Genomic DNA, 23708 nt, shown 5'->3' on the forward strand with positions numbered 1-23708 from the left:
TCACGGCAGAGCTGGGGTTGTAAGGACAAAAGGGGACTCCTGACAGGCTCCTAAGATCCCAAGAGACTCCTTAGATGTCCTTTTTAACAAATAATACTTGTGGTGCCTTTGGGGTGGGAAAGGGAGAGTGTCCTTGCTGTCCTTGCAAATGTGCGAGTATTTTCCAAAGCAATATCCATCTTGGAGATTCTCAAGCTCTATGACTGTACACGGGTGGGTTCCTGCGTTTCTCTTCACGGCAGTTTCTCATTAAAAAAAATAAGGGAAATATTACCTACTTTATAAAGGTGTTAAATGTCAAGCACCTTCCGTAGAACTTTGAACACAGTAGATGCCCAATAAGTGCTCATGAATTTTCAATATGGAGAAACTGTCTTGGAAAAAAAGACCATGAAAAATCACATGACCATTCACAACACTGAATTCAAAAGCTTCAGATTTGATAAGATTTAAGGAAACACCAGGGGTCAACCTGTCAAAGTATTGTCACGATATTTTTTTTTTCTTGCAGTCTCAAGCACAAAGTAATTAATAAAGCAAAGGAGTAGTTTATAACCCGGGAAGGAGAAAGGGACTTGTGGAGGAGAGGGGCCAGGAGTCCATGCGTAGATGACACCTGGCACCATACTGGTTCGCTTCCAGAATCAAAGCTCTCCGGGAAGGAAAGTTGCACTCGGCTATGCTGTGTTAACTGTTTCGTTCCTGGAAGATTGAATCACTGTGCTGTCAGGGTGGCAGGAAATGAAAAACCATATTCAAATTTTCATTGGGTTTCTTTCTCACATTAACTGTGTAATGAATAAGGGGAAAGATACGGGGTTGGGGAAGGAAACAAGCATGTATTGGGCATCCACTGGTGTTGACTAGCCAGGCCTGTGTTAGGGGCACTTCTCTATGCATCGTACCATTAAACCCTCTTCGCCATGTGGAAAGTGGGCATCTCTTGGCTCTTCCTAGGATGGTATTCTGATGGTGGTGAACTGCATCCTGCCCTCAGCCATGCCTGTCTTCTAGAAGGTCCCCAAAACAATGCAAACTAGTGTTCATTACTAGCTGGGGTTCTGAATTCAAAGGCATTTGAAAAATGTCAGTAAATGAGTCCTGACCCTGTGGGGAACTCTTAACTTGTAAGTCTTAGCTGACCGTGTATTCTAACCGAAAAGGGAGTGTCGGGGCCTAACTAGTGTCACATGAGGAAAAGATACTAAAGGCACAGTCGGCGATACCGGGGAAAAGGAGGGAGCAAGGGATGGCCAGCCAGAGAGTAAGTGTGTCCATTGCCTGGAACCCACCTGGCATAAGCTGCTGTCCTTGGCAGTCAAGGACAATGGCCTTGGGCTCGGCCCCTACCAGAAGGGAGAACAGCATCCAAGGAGAAGAGAGAAGGAATAAACAAGCCCTTTGAATGCCCTGAGAGCTAATCACGGTGTCTGTGGAAGGAATAGAAAGAGGCGCGACCTCTTACAGTGCACTCTGGTCTAGAAAATATATCCCTAAGGTGTGTTTTGGAAGGCCATTAATTATTTTCTTTGACCTTAATCTTGACTCATAAGGAAAGCAGAGAAGAGATAATAAGATAGATTTTGTGCCCGAAGGACAGTGGTGGGTATCATTGTCTCACCATTACAGTTGGAGAAACTGTGGAAAAGAAGTTAAACCAGTCCGGGCCACCCAGTCGTCCAGTTAGAGCTCAGACACAGACCCAGGGTCGCCTGGCTCCAAAGTCACCGCGCATGCGCGCGCACGCACATGCCGTGCCACCTCCATCATCTTTAATCCAGTATGTTTGCAGGTGACTAAAGAGACATTTTAAACAGGTCTTCGTTTAGGAAGAGCTTTATACTTTGTCCATTTTAAAATAGCAGATTACAAACTTAGTTCTAAGAATCAATAGTTACCTCCTAGAGATCAGAAAGGTCAAATAGAAAAGATAAGAGAATCTCGCACTATACCGCTGCTTCCTTTACCCAGCCTCGGAGGAACCGGGTGCTTTTGGTTGTTGTTCATTTGGTTGGTTGGTTTTTGTTTTATTTTTATGGGTTTTTTTGCTAGATATTAACCCTATTCAAAACCCTACCCTTATTTTGACTTAACTACCCTGAATGGAAGTCTTACTTAGTAAGTGTTACATACCTTCTTACATCAAGATTGCTGAGCAAAAACAGCTTATTATGCACATCAGTCTTATACCTAATACGGTGAGCCCTGCGGGCGGATATTAAGCTGCAGAAGCTAGGATTCAGACTCAGCTGTCGTCTCTGCTCTCAACGCGCTCATCTATCCCTTTAGCCCGTTTTCTTTTTCAGCTTCTACCACCTCACCCCCTTCCCCAGGAGTGGCTTATTTGAAGAGGACAGGATGCCAGATAATCAGACTAATTTGAACTGCTTGTAGGTAGTCCCTGAGCGGGTGTCTGCAGGGGTTATACGTGAGTCAGGTGTGTAAGTTCTAGTAACAGGTGGGTTTGATCAGGAAGGTCGTGTGGTAGGGGGGTAAGAAGAACCTGGGCTTGCGTGGGAGAAACGGGGTTCAAATGCTGGTATCTTCTTGGAAAAGTTGAATGACCTTGGACACGTGTTCTTAACCTCGCGGAGCTTCCATTACCACGTTTATAGAATGGAAAGGCTATTAGTGCCCCCCAGGCCAGGATTCCTATCCAGAGTGAATGAGCTCATTGGGGAAAGAGCCTCTCAGAGCACCTGACCCAAAGAAGACAGTTGCAGCAAAGGTGAACCCGCCTCAGTTTCCCCCCTCACTGCAACATTCCAGTGGGAATTACTTCCTGGCTCTTAGCCACGTTCAGATAGGTGATGTCGCCAGATAAGTCATGTCTGCATAAGCAAACATCCATTCTGTGTCTTTCCTGGAGCTTTTTTGTTTTTTTATTGTTGTTGTTGTTTTTGTATTTTTCTGAAGCTGGAAACGGGGAGAGACAGTCAGACAGACTCCCGCATGCGCCCGACCGGGATCCACCCGGCACGCCCACCAGGGGGCGACGCTCTGCCCACCAGGGGGTGTCGCTCTGTTGCGACCAGAGCTACTCTAGCGCCTGGGGCAGAGGCCAAGGAGCCATCCCCAGGGCCCGGGCCATCTTTGCTCCAATGGAGCCTCGGCTGCGAGAGGGGAAGAGAGAGACAGAGAGGAAGGAGAGGGGGAGGGGTGGAGAAGCAGATGGGCGCTTCTCCTGTGTGTCCTGGCCGGGAATCGAACCCGGGACTTCTGCACGCCAGGCCAACGCTCTACCACTGAGCCAACCAGCCAGGGCTGTTTTGTTTTTTAATCTTCATCCTCCCACTATACCAACCAAAATTTGAGAACCCGGAAAGCCTGTGTGAGTTTTTGAGGGCGGAGTGGTTCATTTACCGGGTAAATGTGCTTTGGAGGCAAGAAATAACGAGTAATGAACTCAGGTTATTGCCTCTGTCACCTGTACTTAAAAAAAGAAACACTGACTGAAATCACCCTTCCAGAACACCGGAGGAGAGGATGGCTGTATACACAGAGACTTTTCCCCGAGATTGACATCTGTCACTGTCTTCCCAGAAATTGGATTGTTACATCTGATGGAAGCCAAGCCTCAGGCAAAGGAATAACTGTCAGTGCTGTCCCGAGACAAACGGGGCCTTAGGTCCTCATTGAATATTCCTCTCCACCTGCATATCCGCTGCCCCGTTGCCCAGCTATTAATGCCTTGTAGTCACCTACTTCAGTTCTGACACAGGAGAAGAGGGTGTTTTACCTGGTGCAAACAATTTTATTCAAAGTTTTGGCATTGCTAGATGTTTTATAGAATAAAAACACTTATGACTCTCTATGCATGTGTGTATACTAATATGTGTGTGTACACATGCACATGGGCAGGGCTTGCTCACTTGGTGTATATTTATATTATATATGTGAGATGACTCTCTATGCATGTGTGTATACTAATACGTGTGTGTACACATGCACATGGGCAGGGCTTGCTCACTTGGTGTATATTTATATTATATATGTGAGATGACTCTCTATGCATGTGTGTATACTAATACGTGTGTGTACACATGCATATGGGCAGGGCTTGCTCACTTGGTGTATATTATATATGTGAGATGACTCTATGCATGTGTGTATACTAATACGTGTGTGTACACATGCATATGGGCAGGGCTTGCTCACTTGGTATATATTTATATTATATATGTGAGCATTCAAGGGGAAATGTTCTCATTTTCTCCTTAGAGAGTTGCGCATGCTTAAATTTAATGACACAATGTCAGTTATCTTGATGGTGCTGTAATGAAGTTATCTGATGAACTTGACCGTTTTTCTACTTAACTTCTGATCCTCCCTTTGAGGTGTATCCCATTCCGGAGTTATAGCAGTCTGGATATGATTCCACTTCCAAAGCTCATGGACGTTACGTAATTTAATAAAATCACTATGTGAGTTATGTTTGATAGTTCACTTTCATGTATAAAAGTGAATTTATATATTACAGATGGGACAGCGGGTACAAGGCTTTCATTGTCCTCTTTTGTTTTTTTACTGAAAGATTCAGATTGACTCTGATCAGTGATCATGATGGTACTAATTCCCTGTTGCTGCATAATAAATTTCCCCCACAGTCTGCAGCTTAAAACGACAAGTATTTATTTTCTCAGCCAGTTTCAGAAGGTCAGGTGTCCAGGTGTGGATTTGCTGGGTCATCGTGGCTCTCTCTGGGTTTCTTGCGAAGTGCAGGCGACCCGTTAGCCAGGACGGGGAACTGCAGACCGGCGGGCGTGGTGGGGCTCCGGCATTGGTCCCGAGCTCACTCACGCAGGTGGCTCTTGGCAGGAGCCTTCGTTCCCCCCCACCACACGGCCTCTCTCTGTAGGGCCGTAGGGCTGCTCTCACTGTGACAGCTCGCTTCCCCCAAAGCAAGGGAGGCGGCAAGACCAAAGCTGCAGTGCCTTTTCTAACCCATCTCAGAAGTGAGTGACATGCCATGTGCTCTTGGTCACACACACCAACGCTGGAGCAGCGTAGGCGGCCACCACACCAGGGTGTGGACGAGACCGCCGGGAGCTAGCCCACAGGATGCCTACGCAGCTCTCTGCTGCGTGATGCAATATGTATCAAACATATTTTAATATATCATCTACACAGCTGTATAAACAATACGAAACTCTCAGTATCAGGTACTTGCTTCCAGCATTAAATTATACTTTGGTGATTTTTTTTTTCAAGTAGGTATAATCATTTATTTTTAAAAGTCACTTAAACTTGGTTTATAATTCTCCATCTGCTCCTTTGTGTTGGTGTGCCTTTATCTCAGTGTCATCTGGTAGTCCGCGATTTCTCAACCAAACAAGTTTCTGGCAAGAGCCGAGAAGGCAAATGGGTTTCAACTCACTCTCCCAAGAGTAGTTGTTAAGAATTCTGAGGCCATCGTCAACCTCACTGATGAATGCCTTGATGGAACAGAGAGACTGTTGTGCAGTGGAGGGGAGGTGAATAGGCTTGCAGGACACAGGCGACAACTTTGCAGTCACTGGTCTTCTGGAGCATATTGCTCACACAGGAGCTGGGCAGGCTGAGCAGTAAGAATGCAAATGGTAGGCTGGGATAACCAAACACACCATGGTAGCCCCGCCCCCCAAAGTCCTTAGGAGATAGTCCGTGTGTACAATAAGATCTTTGCTTTTATGACCCTAAAGGATGACTGATCTCCAGTAGACTTAGTTTTCCTTATTTCTCTCCAGTCAGAGTTCACTAATGACTCTTAAATGATCGTCTGAACTGGGGTAGGACATCCCATTCGGTTGTTCCCAGGTAGGAAGGAATGTGGATCCTAACCTTGAATAAAATCATCATTGTCAGCCTACTATATTAAAGATTTTATTTATTGATGTTAGAGAGAGGAGAGAGAAAGGGTGTGGGGAGGAGTTGGAAGCATCAACTCCTAGTAGTTGCTTCTCGTATGTGCCTTGACCAGGCAAGCCCAGGGTTTCGAACCAGTGACCTCAGCATTCCAGGTCGATGCTTTATCCACTGCGCCACCAAAGGTCACGCCTACTACGTTAATTAAAGGCTTAAGTTTCAGTGTGCCATCTCATTTAAATAAATAATAGAAAACCCAAAAGAGAAAAATGGGAGGTCCTGTTTTCTTACCCCCACCTTTATTTTGCGAGGAGAGCCCATCATGGGTCATTCTGATGTAATTAGAAATTAGGGGCATGTGAGAGGGGGAGTGGAGAAGAAAGGACAGTTTCTGGATTCGAAATAAAAATCTACTATTTCTGACTCTTCCTAAATCCATGGCAGATTATTTTAACTCCGTGGACATTGTCAGGAGCCCTCCTACTGATGACCTCATTAATTTCACCGCTTTGATTTTTGAGCAGTTAAGAACCACCCACTGACCAACTGCTAATGGCTGAGGCCCACTTGACGAGGTGTCAGGGCAGCTTCCGTGCACCTAACGTCAGCCTAGAAAAGGGCCCCTCGCTGTCTTTCGCACGTAGGAGAGTGCCAAGTGTTTCGTCAACCAGAATAGAGCGAACAAACCTACAGAGGACCTGAGAGGAAATAAGGATCCTTTCAATAGTTTTAGTCCCCAAATACTTCTTAGTTAAGAATAACTTGTAAGGTATTGAAACCACTGGTTTGGATGTAACCATCCATATGACAACTGGCTCAGAATATCCAGTGACTAGCACAGTGCCTGGTACAAGCAGGGATCGAATGAATATTTATTAATGAACAAATGCCGTCTTCGGCAATTTGGAGAAGCAGCTGGTGAGAAAAGAATACGGGCTTTAGTACCAGACAGACAGAATCTTAACATTTACACCATCACTGTCGAGTGTGACCTTGGTATGATAGGTATTATTTCAATTGTCTGTACTTCCTCTCCCCATCCAAAAGCAGGGGAGTGGTTTGAATCTCTCAGGATCGTTTTGATAATTGAATAAGACAAGGGATATAAAGCCTTGGCAAAATACCTGGCTCACTGTGAGTGGTTAGCAGATGGCAGTTCCTCTCCCTTCCTTATTTTAGGCCGTAGCTCTTTGCCAAGGAAGGAGTTTTAAACGACAGTGTCTGTGCAGGCACACGTCGAGGCCAGTAGCCACCGCCTACACTTGGGCCACCTTCAGGCCTGTCGGAAGCCCTGTGACAGGAGCAGGGAGGCTGGGCTGATCAGGAGTCTGAGACAGCTCGCTCTGGGTTTTCTATAAATATCTGGGAAGGGTGTAGCGATACGAAGCACTGTGTGAGCAACTGTCATTTAAGCGAAAGGCCGGCCAGCTGGCTGGGGTTACTCGGAATGGCAAAGCCCACGAAATGAATAAAACATCCAGGGCCAGACAGCCAACCTCACACTCTCCCCCCCACCGCACCAATGGCAGGTACAGCGGAGGCAGGAAGTATGTTTGCAGCATTTCGTGGGGATGATAGAAGCCAATGTTCTGGGACAGCCTTTCCGAAGTACTTTGGAAATTCATCACCTTTCTGGAGTTATACTTTTTATTTAGCCAGATGTGGAATTCTCTTTGCCTCCACGATCTTTCCTTAAATTTATCGGCAAATAACTGAGCTTTTTGTCAAACACTGTTCCTTAAAACTTTGGTTGCTGTGCTAGTCTGCTGGGGCCACCATAACAAAGTACTGTAGACTGGGGGGCTTACACAACAGTAGTTTATTTTCTCATAGTTCTGAAGGCCGGAAGTCCAACATCTGGATGACATCAGGGTTGGTTTCCGATAAGGCATGTCTTCCTGGGATGTAGACAGATACCTTCTCACTGTGTCCTCACATGGCCTCTTGTCTGTGAGTTTATGGAGAGAGAGAGAGAGAGAGAGAGAGAGAGAGAGAGATCTGGTGTCTCTTCCTCTTCCTGCAAGGACATTAGTCCCATTATACCAGGCCCTCACCTCCATGACCTCCAATAACCCTGATTACCGCCCCACGGGCCCTATCTCCAGGCGCAACCACATCAGAAGTTAGGGCTTCAACATGTGAATTGAGGGGGGTGGGGCACAATTCAGTTCATAACTGTTACTTTCCATAAGACCTCTAGCACCTTTCTTTTCTCTATCCAATAACCTCCATTACAGTGCAGCATATGTTCTTTATTCCTATACACTTACCAAACTTTAAGCAAACTGCAAGAATTAATCCCAACCAGTGCCTTTTCCCTTAGGCTCTAGTCTTTAGTGGAAGAAACAGCTGATGGGAAGGGGAGTGTGACAAACAGAAAAACGGCTCTCTGTAGATGCCCACACACTAGAACCTCTGAAAGCATGAGGTGGCACGGTAAAGGGGCATAAAGGTTGCAGGTGGAATTAATGTTGCTCATCAGCTGACAAAGTAGGGAGCGTAGTCTCTATTACCCAGGTGGGTCCACTCTAATCACATGATTCCGTAAGAGAGTCAGAGAAAGAGACGTGACTGTGAAAGCAGGCTCAGAGGTATGCTACGTTGCTGGCTTTGAAGATGGGGCCTAAAGCCATGCAGTGTGGGTGGCCTCTAAAAGCTGGAAATGCAAGGGAACAGTGAGACCCCCCCCTGGAAAAGGAATGTATGCTTGCCAGTGCCTTCATTCCAGCCCAGTGGAAACCCATGTCGGAATTCTGGGCTACAGAACTGTAAGGCAGTAAATCTGTGTTGCTTTAAGCCACTAAGTTTGTGGTAATTTGTTGCTACACCAATACAGGGAGTTAGAAGTGGAGGGGCGAGGGTGGCGGTTATGGTGGACCTAGGCTGTGTCAGGCACAGAACTAGGGATTGATATACGTTGTCTCTTCACGCACTATTGAGGGCAGGTATTAGGGATTACACATTCTCTAGAGCAGGAAGCTGAGACTCACCGTAACCGAAGCAGGAAGTACGTGGGCCATCTGGAGTGTCAAACTGGGTCTGCATAGTCCATGCAAATAACGATCCCGGTCTGCAGTTAAGCCCTGGCTCTGCTACTGGGGGAGGTCAGTTGCACTCTCTTAGCCTCAGTTTCTTCAGTTGTAGAGATTGTGGAGAAAATAAGGCTCATGACATTGGTATGCAAAGAAAATTGGGAAACTGGTATCAAAGCACATTCTGCACAATGGGCATCTGATGTAGTATTCTCTCCAGCAGCCCCAGCTGGGCATCCACATCAAATGAATGAGCTTCTAGGATACTGAGGGGCTGCAGATCTTGGATCACACCTGGACCTTGTTACGGAGCCTCAGCATTAACCAGGTGCATACTGCTATGAGAGTCTCCATCCTCCTGTTGAGCATCAGATGCTTATAAACGTGGCTTTGGCTGCATTCTGAGTCACTTCAGAGACTGAAAATTCCAGCAGAGTAAACATCACCTCAGTAACAGGGAATCGGGGTGGGGCTTCGCCAGACCACTGACATCATGTTATTTGTCTTCGGTTGGCTTTTATTCTCCAACAGTTAACACAAGTTTTGTTTCACACACATGAGTATTTATTTGATGGAAATAATTATAACTTAAAGCCAAATAAACTCTAGTTTGAATTGTTTGAGATATCGATGATCCGATTATTACCTACCATCAAATGTATGAATAGACCTTCTCAAGTTACTTGGATATGAGAATATTGGTGAAGAGGAGGTTAGCAGTCCTGGTCATTTGGCAATGTTTAGACTATTTATATAGATCAGACATTTTTCCTGATGTAGTTGAGTCTCTGTACTCATATTTTTGAGTTATTCAGGTCAAATCTGGGTGAATACATCTAAAGACTGTTCTATCTGTTCCTCGATTATGAATAATTATAGATTACGAAGTCTATCACTTTTGAGCATCTTTTACTCAGTGGTATAACAATATAGTAATATGTGAGTGGAATGTCTAAGGGATCCAAGCATTGGACATAATTATTGACCCCCACTTCCTGTGAGCCTGACACTGGCCAGTAACATCCAGGAGGACACTTCCCTGTGCTCCAGAAGCTGACAGCCCAGTGGACAAAGCAAGGCAGATTAAGAATTCTTGCCACGTGGTGTGAATAATGTAAGATTGCTGAGGAAGCAGCCTTCCCACAAGTACTTTCTATTCATACTTAATCAAATTTTTATGACTTACATGGCAAGCGCTTTAAAATGCTTGAGGCGTATAATCTATGACCCTTGACTTAATTAGTCAATGCATCTTGAATTATTTCATCTTGTAAAGCTGAAGACCCCTTTCTGGGTGGTCATTTAATCCATCCCAGAACCTCCATACACGTTGTTGAAAGCCACGGGGCCCCAGAGGGGAGCGAGCGTCACAGGTGGTGAAATTCTCAGAGCAGGTTTGGATCCAGATCCCGGCTCTAATACTTGCTGGTTTCATGGCCTGCGGGAAGGTAATTTATCTCTCTCAGTATTAGTTTCCTCATGTAAAAAATGAGGGTAGTAAGTCTAACTCTGTCTCGCCTTTAACATTTACTAAAGTTGTAAAAGACAGTTGAGTCCACTTGTTCACAAGTCCAAGTTGGCACCATTGGAAACAATCAGTTTGTTAAGTTCACGGGAGAAGTATAAACTTTATGGTGTGTGTTTGGTTTTTATCTCATAAGTGAAGGTCTCTGCTTTATAGCACTTGCTGTCAGGGGGTTTTTGCACTTACCTGTTCTGGAGTCTATAATACTGATAAAACACCTCCAACCTTGGAGATGGTCTCAGGAACACTTCAAAGTCCCTTCCAGCTTTGTGACTTTAGACTGTACAATTCTTCTTTAATACAATATATGTATTTATATTTTTATATTTTTAGTGCAGTCAGTTTAAACTTGGATAGAAAAATAATATTAGAATAAGTATTAAGTTGAAATTTTATGTTTCAAATAACTAGTTTTTTTTAAGATTTCAAATTTGATAATTAAGAAAAATATGTTTAATCGGATGTTCATTAAACTTACTTTATTGGATAAATTAAGTGAAAGCCATTACTATCTTAATAAGAACATTAAAAATTTAAGTAGATTCTCTACTACATGCTCTTCTACTTGTAAGTAGGAGTTTAATGTGGAAATTTTGGCAAAAGTCTTGCCGAACTTGATTCTAATTAAATTTAGTTTCATTAATGTATATTCTGACAGAGTATTTTGATTACTGATATATATTTAACGTAGCAGAAAAATATACATTCATTGCCTGTTTTCTGTATTTTTCAATAGAAAAAAGCTCTTTTGTTTGTAAAAGTTGTACATATAATTACTGAGACAGTAATATTAGATATGGCTTCATTTTGATTCATTCTCGTGCTTGACAGTGGTTTAGAGTGACATTATCTGCTATACTACATTGCTGCCTTTCTGTATTTGAAAGTCAGTGTGGGGATTCCTGGTTGATGAATTGTTTATTTTCTCTTTAGATGGTGCTTTTGAGATCTCAGCACATTCTAGCTCATGGCTCTACCATTCCCTAGTGCCTCGGTATCCTCTGCATTCAGTTAGTGTGGACTCTAGCTTCTTAAAAAAAACCCTGGCCCTCAAGACCCAAACATCTATTCTCTTACCTGGCATTGGTGGGAACTAGTCACATGCTCACATAAGGTTCAGTGGGAGCTGGGGAATGTAGTCTCTGCTGGGTAGCTGCCTCCTGTTAACAAATCTGCAGCATGTAACAATTATACCAACTATGAAATTCCATGTAATTCTTTATTAGTGTGTAATAGTCCAGTTGTAGGTATCAGTAGGACAGGTTTTTTCAGTTCTGTATTTTTTTTTTATCACATTATGATCAAAAACAGTAGCAGTTCTTAAGAGTTACCCAGAGCTATAATCTGTGTCTGCCGTACACTTTCTTTCTTTGAAAATTAATTGCATCAGCTTTGGACCTGGGATGTTTGGCTCTGTACAAAATTACCAACAATCTAAACCTCTGTATATTATTTAACAAAATATAATGGATAGTTCCATATTTTTTCAGGTATTTTCTTTTCACTGTTCTAGTTTTACAAGTCGAGTGAGATAGCAATTTTTTACATTTTTATGCATAAGTATTATGTTACTGTAGCTTTTAATTTGATAGCTGAGATCTAAAGTGGATTTTTTTGTCATTTTGTTTTGTTTTGTTTTTTGACAGAGTCAGAGAGAGGGATAGATAGGGACAGACAGACAGGAAGGGAGAGAGATAAGCATCAGTTTTGCATTGCAGCACCTTAGTTGTTCATTGATTGCTTTCTCTTATGTGCCTTGACCCGGGGACTCCAGCAGAGCAAATAAGTCTACAGCAGAGCAAACAGGACTAGAGCTTGCTCAAGCCAGCGACCTTGGGCTCAAGCCAGCGACCTTGGGCTCAAGCCAGCAACCTTGGGCTTCAAGCCAGCAATCTTTGGGCTCAAGCCAGTGACCATGGGGTCATGTCTATGATCCCGCACTCAAGCTGGTGAGCCTATGCTCAAGCCAGTGAGCCTGCGCTCAAGCTGGCAAGCTTGGGGTTTCAAACCTGGGGCCCCTGCGTCCCAGTCCAACACTGTATCCACTGCGCCACCACCTAGTCAGGCTGAAATCTAAAGATTTTTAAATGAAGGTCATGTGCCATATAGCAACATTTGGTCTGAACCAAACCACATAGGTGATGAGGGTGGCCCCATACGATTATAATGGAGCTAAAAATTTCCTATCACCTTATGTTACAACTGTTGTAATGACATGGCACAACACATTACTCCTGTGTTTTTTGTGATGCTGGTGTGAAAAAAATATTACTGGTCTGTGTATTTACTATAGTCTATGTTTATCATTATTTTAGAGTTTACTCTTCCTACTTCCAGAAAAAGAAGTTTGGTGTAAAACAATGCTATGGGACCCGATGGCAGCCTCATAACACCTCATGTTTACCATTTGTCTTGATGGCCTCATTTTCTCTTCTGCTTGATTTAATCTCATGTTGTTTTGTGCAGTAACGTCTCTACAGGCTCATAGCCTAGGAGCAGCAGGCTATATATACCGTGTAGCCTCGGTGTGTAGTGGGCCAGACCATCCGGGGTTCTGTGAGTGTGTTCTACAGCGTTCACACATCGACAAGCTTGCCCAATGACGCCTTTCCCAGAATGTATGCCCATAGTTAGTTAGTGCAGGGCTGTAATTGGATTTTTAAATTTTCAAAGGATATCTTATGTATTTTTTATAGACAGTACCATAAATATATAATACAAATAAAATTTGTTTTCAAGACTATAAAGATTTGGATAGGATCCTGCTAATATTTGATCAGAGCCTCACTGGATTTTCAGATCCCCAATTTGAAAATCCTCAAAGTGTTCTGAGAAGTACTCATTTTGATCTTAGCAGTATATTTCCAGAATTGTGTAAGAGGGGAGTCTGTATATCTCAGTGGGAACAAACCACCTGTGACTTTCTCTTAGACACATTTGGAATGTATACTCCTATTGCTAATCTGTAGTCTTTCTCATAACCACTATCTGCCAAGATTACACGATGCCTCCCTGTTTGGTGACTTTTCAAAATTTTATTGACATGATTCATTTTTTGTTCTTACCATCCAATTTGTTTTAAATTAGGATTCATTTTTAAGTATGAATCTTTTATTGTCATTAGTACTTGCATTTTATGGCCAGTTGTAAAATTTTCTAGTGTTTGCAAGTTACTGGTGCTTAGAAACTGAGTGAATTAATATGTATTTACTTGCTCTCATTTTCTAGTTCATATGACTATTCTCTACTTAAGAGTACCTGCCCCAAAAAGCATTGGAAGTTAGTTACTTTGGCTCATTATTCTGCAGCTTTATCTTAAACATGATTAAATGATACTTACAAACCTGCTAAATTCATAATGCTGTATAAACAGTCCCATCTACAATGGAATAGTAACAAAAGGATCTCTTTCATCATCCCAGATGGTTCTAAGAATGAATTTCTCTAAAATGAGTGCACTTTTTATCTTTAAACCTCTTTTCTCTTAACATGCTGTCCTACATTCATATTTTGAAAGAAAGTATTTTGTGTGCTAGGAGGTATGAAACATAAGGAGGGTAATTATAATAAAATTTAAATAATTAATTTACGTTTTTTCCCCCAATAAAATAGAGCATGTTCTGTTGGGGTTTTTTTAGAAAAAGCTCTAAAATCTGCCTTTCAATTTACTATTATTATAAAAGAAAACAACCCAACACTGTCATCTTCCCCAAATCAAATGTTAATGTTTTCCAACAACAGACCTGGCAATCATTCAGAGGCCAAGTGGCGTTCTGCTTTTTAGATTTTCAAATCTATCTGAACGCTGTTGAGTGCTCCCGGAACCAGGTCCGGGGTATCCTCTGCGGGGCCATTTGCCAGAGGTACTGCACGTTCCGATGGAAGATGCTCGTGTTTCATAGTCAGCCTCATTTATTCTCCAGACCTCTAAATTTTTCATGCTAAGTAGCAGCATCTCACTTTATGAACCGTGGGGTCTTCATTAATTAAACAGAGTCAACAGGGCTGATTTATTCTGCCTCTTCTCAGTTGAATTGCCAAGCACATAAATCAGAGAGCAAGTATTTCTAATACCAGAATGTTCTCCAAGCCAGTACATCAGGGATTATCTCATCATACTGATTATGTCAAAGCTCTTTAATTACAATGCTCACTTGGACATAAAAATCGAATGATAAACACACAAATGTCCCATTCCATCATCATAGGAAGAATTCCAAGTTTTCCTTACAATAATCAGAAAAACCTAATTATCAATCAAACTAGCCATGGTCATTTATTGAATATGTACTCATTGCCAGGCACCTGGCTTGCTCACCTGAGTCTTAGAAACATTGGCTCTGGGTAGTTTTACCAAAGACCCAAGGGTGAAGTGTGTACTCGAAGCATAGAACACTGTCTCTCTGCTGGTCAAGGTTTATTTTTTTTTCTAGGGAGTAGCTGTTATGATTGCATTTTTGGTATTGAGGTGTGTTTTGAAAATGTACAGAAAAGCATATTGTGAATGTAAGATTAATCAAATATTATGGCATTATTTTTGTATTTGGAGTTACCAAATGTTGATTTATTGATAAAATGTGAAGGTTAGTGGCAAGGATGACTTCCTCATGGAACTTGCTAATATTTATTGTTCAGAATCCATAGCTACCTTTTCTTCTTAGACATTTTGCTTTTGATTATTTTAACTGATCTATTTAATAGACTGTTCATACATGGGCAGTCATAATATTTCGAGCATGTGAATATTGTTGTTGTTTTTTCCAAAGTCAAATGGGAAAGTGTGCACCTGAACTTGGTCCTCGGGTAGTGTTCCTGTTTCTCTTCCTTCCCTTCCTCCCCGATTAGAGGACATTGTAGGGGAGGGAGGCTTTATAGTGACTGAAAGTCTCTTTTTTGGACTAACGTACTGTAGATGTGCTGATGAGTATTGAAAGTACATGTATCGCAGGTCTTAAAATTAGCAAAACCGTCTCCTCAGGCTTTTTCCTCCTCGTTGTAATCAGGTACTTTGTGCAGGCCCACGTGTGCTCATCTCTCCGTGCAGCGGTATTCTAGCCCGCTACGTTACACTCGTTTGTATTTATTTAAAACCACTTTCAACTTAGGCAGCTTTCCAGCTTTATAATGGCCTTGAAGTGAAGGAAACTTGTGCAGATCCAAAGACGGTAGTAAGCTCAGCCTCCGTCATTAGAAGTTCCATGAAACCATTCTAGAGGTGGTAGTAACGTGGGTTACTGTCCAGAGAACAATGGTTCTTCGTACCACTTAACCACACGCTGAGGGTTTTCAGCCAAGAAGATGTCCGGGCCTTACCACCTTCACCTTGATTCTTAAACAACCTCAACTCTTTTACCCAGCCGTGAACCTATCAGTCATCGTCTTCCATGGAAAGATGCATTTTTAATATTTGAACAGCCAAGGTGAACCATTTACACCGGGCCATAAGGATAGAATTTAGAGTATGGGGCTGAGAACCAACCAAATGCAGGAATGACAGTGAAAGTGACCATTCGTCCCAAGTCCAGCAGTTTCAGTCATTGTCATTGACAGCCAATAAAGCAAGTGCAATATTGTGATATTTCCAGAATTGTGTTCTATACAACACCAGCCCCCTGTGTGTGCTGATAGGGACATGCTAGTTTGAGAAATATTACTTACTCTCAGAGAGTCAGAGGACACGGTATTCTATTTAAGAATCTGGAAAGTCCTAGAGTAGAGGAGCCTATCTATGTTCAGCCTGGTGTCTCTCAAACTTATTTGACCATAAAATTCTCTTCTTCATATAAGATTTATTAAGACCCTTGGAACACACTGGAAAATGCAGGAAATACTTACAGACCCCCAATCATGTGCCAGCCCTCAGAGGGGATTGCTCTGAGGCCGGATGCTGCTTCTGAGGTTGAGTTGGGATAGGGTGGGGGTGGGGGAAACTGGGCGAGGATGGGTGAGGGCAGTGAGGGAAACCAGGGCTAGAAAGAACAGCCAAGGGTCCTTCCCGCCCAGGCAGCTTGGTTGGTTAGAGTATCGTCCAGATGCACAAAGGTTGTGGGTTTGATTCCCGGTCAGGGCACGTACAGGAACAGATCAAAGTTTCTCCTTCTCTTTCCTTCTCTCTCCCTCTCTCTGCCTCTTCTTCTCTCTCCCTCTCTCTCCCTTCCTCATTCTCTAAAATCAATAAATAAATTTTTTTAAAAAAAAGAAAAAAATCATCTAAGGAAAAGAAACAAATCATCCCAATTCCAGGAGCTGTCTGTCCAATGCTCTGGAGCTAGGCAGGTAGCAGTGGATTTAGGAGATCCATTCGGCTACAGGTTGGGGGTTGGATGCTCGTTCTGAGAAATGCCGTCCGCCAAGTAGGAGCACACTTTGTGATGTGTCACTGCTACCCGAACACGCCCTCCGTCTTGCTCGCAGCCTTCCCTACCTCTGCTCATGCTCTTCTCTGAAGTGCCTGGTCATTTCGTTCTGAGAGCACGTCAGGCACCATAAAATCCGAGAGAAGAATCAGTCCCTGCCCGCAAGGAGCTTCGTCTGTAGCAAGAATGCTTAAAATATATGGACATTTATCTATAGCATAATAAGAGATAAGACCACGGGCCCTGAACAGAGGAATGCAGAGGATTTTGTTCTGCAGAATTAGTACACTAGATTAACACGATGGAAGAGGGAAGATGGTAGCAGAGAAGAAAGCACTGTAGAAGCAGGTAAAAAAAAAAAACCCGAAATATCTTATACTGCGGAGTGTGTATTTGATCCAGAAGGTATTGGTTGGCACTGAATGTTCAGCAAGTGAGCCTCAGGGTGTGATCTGTCATTAGGAAGATCTCTTAGCTGGAGTGGAGCATCGATTAAGAAAGAACTAGACCAGAGGCAGGGAGACAAGCAATCTCAGTGGTCCAGGCTGTAGCAGTGGAGGAAAAGAGGAAGAGATTCCAGAGCTGGTGCAGCAGGCAGTCACAGAACTTACTGCACAAAGGAGTGTCAGGTAAGGAAAAGCCAGCGACCAGAGATAAAACACTCTCCTGCGTTTCTTGTTAGTAAAGAAAAAAAAAGTTTTTGTTGAACCTTAAAACACATCTAAGACTTACTGAAAAGGTTGGGTCCAGTTGCACTGCTCCCTACCACAAGGGACCGCAGGAGGGCAGAAGCAGTGTCCCCAGGATGAGTGCTTGCAGGGATGCGCAGGACAGGCTTCCCGGTTGTAATCGCGTTCCTTGTTCTCCTCAAGCCACGTCACCCAGACCACGTCCTGGATCCACCCCGTGATGAGCTCGCTGACCCTGTCCTGCGCAGAGGAGAATGAAGAGGATGGCTCCAGGGAAGCTCCTGACCAGAAGAGTTAACGGTTTTCCGTGGGAAGCTGAGCTCTGTGGTCTTCCAGCATCTCGGTCTACACGGATGGCCGAGATGCCTTGTCTGAAATAGAAGTAAACACACACTAGGTACGGAACTTGCAAAATGGACACTCTGCATATGGGCTATTTTTGTAAAATGTTTTGCTATAACTGTATGTTTACTGAATCAGTTGCCACTACAGTAGTTCTTTAAGAATAATCTAGTCCTATTTTTCAAAATCATATATAATTAGATTTATATATTATGTATGCCTTTTTATATATAATTAGATCTTTGCGATTTCTTTTTATAAAGTTCTTTATGGAGTGTCTGATACAATGGTTTCTGCAAATAAGACTTATGTCAGAAAATGATGTGAACATAGTGAAATACTTCATTTATTTGATAATTCGCTAACCTTTTATATTTGTGTCTTAGGAAGGTGATTTAAGCAAGCCTTTTGATCTTTTTAAAGATCACAGTTACACAACTATCTTGCAGGCTAGTGAATATCGTCATGGGGATTTCTAATTTACATGATTCTTTCTGACACTGTTACATTCGAGCCATCGGACATGCCCATGCTACACACCCAGTGGGTCATTGTTATTCCTGTATTTCAGTTATGGAAATAGTGGTTCAGAGAAATGAGGCACCTGTTCTGAAGCTGAGACTCCCCCTGGAGTCTTCTGATTCTCTGTCCCCGCCCGTTTCCATGGCACCCTGCTGTCCCAGCAGGGGGAGGTCACAGCCCCACACACAGGGCACCGCAGCTCTGTTGACGCAGCTGAGCTCCATGCTGTGCACTCTGGCCGCCGCAGAGATGCAGGAGGCTCCCCTCAGTTAGACATGGCCCCCCATAGTGCCACTGTGGTCCCGTGACCCCTCCCCTTCTCCACCTCCAGACCCCCACCAGGTAGGAGCATGGTTTTGTGATGTTTCGTGGAGCTTCTCGCAAGCTTTGTCTCACATTTTCCCAAAGTAAAGGGGCTGGTTCCTGGCAGGGTTTACCCAGGGCCGGTTCCCCTTGCCCGAGGGGGCATTTGAGGGGAGCTGATGCAGAGGGCCACCCGGAAGCTCCTCTGCTCTCCGAAGAGGCATCTTGAACTCTTCCACTCTGAGTTCAAGGCGGACTTCACCCTTGCTGATATCAGCTGCCAAGCTAATTTTGTCTTATTTTATTTTATGGTAAGGACGCTACATAGTTTCTGTCAGGAATGAGCCATCGACTTAGAGTGCTAAAGATTTTCCTCTCGGTTTAATGATTTAAACCCTGGGCTGGAAACCGGGGCAGGGGTGGGGGTGGGGTGGAGTGGGAGGAAGTCGTTTTTAATGGCCTGTAATAAAAAGAAACTTATTCTTATCCAGTGTTGTATTTTTAGGTGATATACTTAGAAAGAAAGAAAGTATCAGTAGTTAATCAGAATAGTTGTTCCCACATCACACCTGACAATGCAGAGAAGCCACTGTTCATCACTTTGGCCTATTCTTCTCTCTTCTCTCCCCCTCCCCCCACCCTACTGAAATTCCTCTCCATTCTAGCGCCTGAGGCGTAGGCCATGGAGCTGTCCTCAGCTCCCGGGCCAACTTTGCTCCAGTGGAACCCTGGCTGCAAGAGGGGAAGAGAGAGACAGAGAGGAAGGAGAGGGGGAGGGGTGGAGAAGCAGATGGGCGCTTCTCCTGTGTGCCCTGGCCGGGAATCGAACCTGGGACATCCACACACCAGGCTGATGCACTACCGCTGAGCCAACCGGCCAGGGCCCCATCACTAATATTTGATGAGTGTTTTTACTCAAAGGAAATCGTACTATTAAGCAGCTTTCCTTTGACTTAATACATCAGGGTCATTTTTTTTTTTCATGTCAATACATAGATTAGTGTTATATTTCAAATGGCTGCATAAAATATCACTACCCAGCTGACACTTCTGTAGGCAGAAAGTATTGATGAACACTTGGGCTGTTTTAAGTTTTCTGTTACTGGCAATGAATGTCACAGTGCACATTTTTATATCCCTTTCTTTTATTTATTAAATCCTTTCCTCATCTATTTAGGCACTCTTGTGCCAATATGTCTATAGTAGGAATAGATTGATAAACTAAATTTCTATGTCAGACAGGTTCATTTTTGATATTGGTAGGTATTCATAAATTTTCCTCCATAAAACTAGGATCAATGGACACTACCACCAATAGTATGTGAGATCTGCTTTCCTCTATATGACAGGACTTTTTCTGGTCCTAAGATTGCCAGTAACTTTTCTGATTGTTTCTGTGCTTACAAGATTAGTTTTATTTCCATCGTTGCCTAAGGACCTGAAACTTCTCATTAGTAGGTTGTTTTTGTTTGTTTTGTTTTAAAAGCAGAGACTCATTCACTCTAAGGAGGGGAGTCTAGCAGTGACAAATTCACTGTATGTCGAACCCTTGATTGCTCTTAGCTTCTTACCTGAAAATATTTACCTTTCCTACTTTATATATAATGGTTATGCAGACCAACTTTTAAATGAGCTTACTTGGGTGAGAGCCCTTTGCAAAGTGCAAGAGCACAGTACAAACACACCTACAAGGTCTTTGAGCCTCAGTTTCCCTCCGTATAAGGAGGACTGTAATTGACCCCCTGCCTTTTCCCAAACCAGTTCAACTCGGCAACCATTTCCAGGGCACCTGCTAAATGCCAGACAAGATGTAAGGTCCTGAATAGTACCAACTCCCAAGTCAGGAAGCTCAAGAAACCTTTTCCTTTCTTTTTTTATTTTTCTCTTTTCCAAAACCCCTTTTTTCCCTCAGGGAAAAGTAATAAGAAGTTAGGGGTTTGTTTAGTAAAAGCCCCTGAAAAGAGGCCCCATATCACTCTTAAATTTGAGTAACCCCCAAAATAACACCCCTTGAGTAGAAGTGAAAGAAAAGAAACATACTGTAAGAAGGGCCTCTCCAATAATAAATGCCAAGCAGCTGTGAAAATACAGGCAAATGATACTTTCATGAAGTGTTTGCAAAATTAGAAAGTGTTATTCTTTAGATTCTAGGGGGCAATGGGGCATTTTTATTTTCTCCGCCTAGCACAGTGCAACATTTTCAAGGGTCAACAAACTAGTATTTTACAGCACGTAGAGCTGGGAGAACTGAGCTAACATTAAGACAACTTACATGCTCTACTGCATATAGCTTTTGAGAAGATGGAAAGAACTTGAAACAGGTTATGCCTGCGGAGCCTAACTTCAGACACAAAATACCCCCGATGCTTTAACCACAACTGTCCATGTGTAACAGCACAGCCTGCAAGATGAGTGTTGTAAATATTAAATACAGTCCTGTATTTGCTTTCTTCATATGATGTTTACATTTAAAGAATATTGCTTTTGTGAACTTTTTTTGGTTTGATTTTTACTCTTGCGCGGGGGGGGGGGGGGGGGAAGGGGGGGGGTTACTGAGGGAAAGTACAATCAGATGAGTAGCTTACATTTCCCATTCTCCTCACCACCCCCATCCCCAGGTTATTTTGTATCATTTCACCCTGGTTGGTTTTACACTATTTGTCAATTGGGAATGATACTTTGTTTATCGTCTTCCTTAACAATAGGAGCAATAATGGGAGTAAGGAAGCCCCACGAAGATAGGGCTTTACCTGTCTTATTCGCCATTGTGTCCTCAGGCTCTGTCACAGATCGTAGGTGTTCAGTGCCTAGTTATCGAATCCAATGTGTAATGCGTTGTACACAACGAAGACTCAGTTCCCGGGTTAACTCTCACGCCTTTGCACTTAGTGACCCACTTACTCGCTTACTGGAGTGCTACTGGATGCGCAGCACCCCGCTTAGTACTGGGGATACACTGCAAAACGGACTTCGTGATCCTAGCCCCACGCGATTTATATTCTACTTAGGGAAAGAACACTCAGATTATGCTGAGCTTTCCCATTTCTTTTCCTCCTCCCTTTCCTATGCCCTACATGAACTTGTAGAGCATTTCATGTTCATTGCCTCAAGAAAGAGGTGTGACATCGGAAAGCAGAGGGACACATGTTCTTTGACTTTTGAAAGCCTGGCTCCTTAGAGTACTGGAAAGGATTCATGATCTGGAGCAAAGATTGGAGAGCACACATTGTGAGAAACAGCTCCCTGTCGAGGAAATCACTCTCCTGGCTTTGGGAGGAAAGCGAGACCAAAGTGTGGGTGGGGCTCAGAAAAGGGGCGTGGCCCCGCCTTCTGAGGCCACCCTCTTGGGACCAGCACAGCCATGATTGTATTTGTTAGTTCTGAGAGCAGAGGAGGCCCACTCCTCCCCGTACCCTAAGATAGAAATGACCACTGGAGATGTGTGTGTCTAGGGAGATGGGGCCTTAGACAGCTTCAGTCAGCTCCCTCCGGCCCAGTGTCCAAACTAGGAAAGCAGGTTGATGTCCATGAACCCAAAAGGGTTGCAGGAGCAGCAGGGAGACCCACTGGTGCTGAGTGAGGGTTTCCCTTCAATCCACATGGCCTCTCAACGACATCGGAGTTCAGCTCTGACGCTGAAGAATGAACAGAACGGACATGCCGGCCGGCCGAGGTCGCTGTTGGTCATGACCCTGACGTTTCCTTCCTCGTGGAGGGGGCCCCTTTAGGGTCATACTTCTGGGCTGTCTCTGCCTCTGAGCTCTCAAGCAGTGGCTTACACGCTCAGCGAGTTTGGAATCAAAAGCAAGACATTTGCTGTGTCTAGAACATTCCTTAAATATATTCCCTTTTCTCTGCATGCCGACATTGCCTGTGTATTTTTCAGGTCTTTCTCCTTTATACCCCGGATGCTTGCAATGCAGGCCATCTCCCTTCTGCCCTCCCCACCATATTTCTGTCGGAATTCTTTTTCTGAAATGCACATTTGATTCTGCTGCCGTCTTGCTGCTTCTCAGCAGTCCCCAGCACCAGCCTCTCTGCTGCCTCCTGCTTTCTCTCTGGCCTCCATTTCCATCCTCGGCACTCGCTCAGACTGTTCTCCATCCCGGGAACCCCGCCTGCCTCATTTCCTCATCATGTTCCCTCTCATCCTCAAAGATCCCACTCTCTATTCGCCTCGTGTATGGCCCATATCCGCGGCCACCATCAAAGCTGCCTGGCCGACACAGGTGGTAATGAAGCAACAGAACCAAAAACTGGTCTTCCATTTTCCTTTATTCTAGCTCACACCCAGCAAGCGAGTAAATGCAGTCACACTGGGCTCCAAAACCCACTCATTCAGGGCTCACAAAGCTACTGACTCATCCAAGTTTTCCTAGAATCAAAGGCTTGCACCTCACTGGTGTTATTCACCTCTGTTCCCCATCTCCTTCCCCCATTCCGCCATTTTGGCTGCCTCTTCCACCTGGCTTCCCTGCCCTGCTCCAGCCTGGGCTCCTCCTCCCTACAAGAACTGGCCATTCTCCCTAAAATGGCCTCCTAGCTCCTCCTTTTAAAATCTTTTGACACAAAAGCCATCCCCCAACACATTAGCTGTCTTGCTGTCTTCCAAGCCAGGGCATTCAGCCACCCTATGTGGGCAGCGGCCATCTTTAACAGGGTGAGCAAATCCTATACCTTACCTGCCCACACCTCCTCTGTGATGATATTGCCATGTGCTGCCTTCCCCACGCCCAGTGGGCACATTCTAGATGCCATGTCTGCATTCTCCCTGCACGTCCAGCCCCTCTTCCCACCAGGAGAGGCATCACTAACCTGCTTGTCCAAACACACACTGGGTGACTCCATTTACTTGCTCATTTATTTTTATCTAGTGAGCCGGATTACTGGATCTTAACAGTCTGGGATCTCCGCATGGCGACAAAAACCAGAACTCCATTTAAAGGCAACTACTAGTCTCTCTCAACGTGGCTGGCCCACTCAACTCTGGCCCCTGAGGGGAGTAAACCCCGGGGAGCTGGGAAGGAACTGGGGAGTAAGCGACTGGCTCATATACTCTGGGTTCTTGTTCGTCTGCTGTTGCATTGGGGTGCTC

The 23708-nt window shown here is 44.1% G+C and overlaps 1 protein-coding gene across 4 annotated transcripts in view; it reads left to right on the top strand.

Moving 5' to 3' along the window:
* Nucleotides 1–21089, top strand: part of STXBP4 (syntaxin binding protein 4) — a 175778-nt gene extending 154689 nt beyond the window's left edge. For all 4 annotated transcript variants that reach the window (XM_066364617.1, XM_066364616.1, XM_066364620.1 and 1 more), the window contains one exon: nt 17630–21089. In XM_066364617.1, the coding sequence (XP_066220714.1) occupies nt 17630–17744 (115 nt within the window). In that variant the 3' untranslated portion in view covers nt 17745–21089. The remainder of the gene's footprint in view (nt 1–17629) is intronic.
* The last annotated feature ends 2619 nt before the right edge of the window (nt 21090–23708 follow it).

Source organism: Saccopteryx leptura, chromosome 2, assembly GCF_036850995.1.
Source record: "Saccopteryx leptura isolate mSacLep1 chromosome 2, mSacLep1_pri_phased_curated, whole genome shotgun sequence".
NCBI classification, from domain to species: domain Eukaryota; kingdom Metazoa; phylum Chordata; class Mammalia; order Chiroptera; family Emballonuridae; genus Saccopteryx; species Saccopteryx leptura.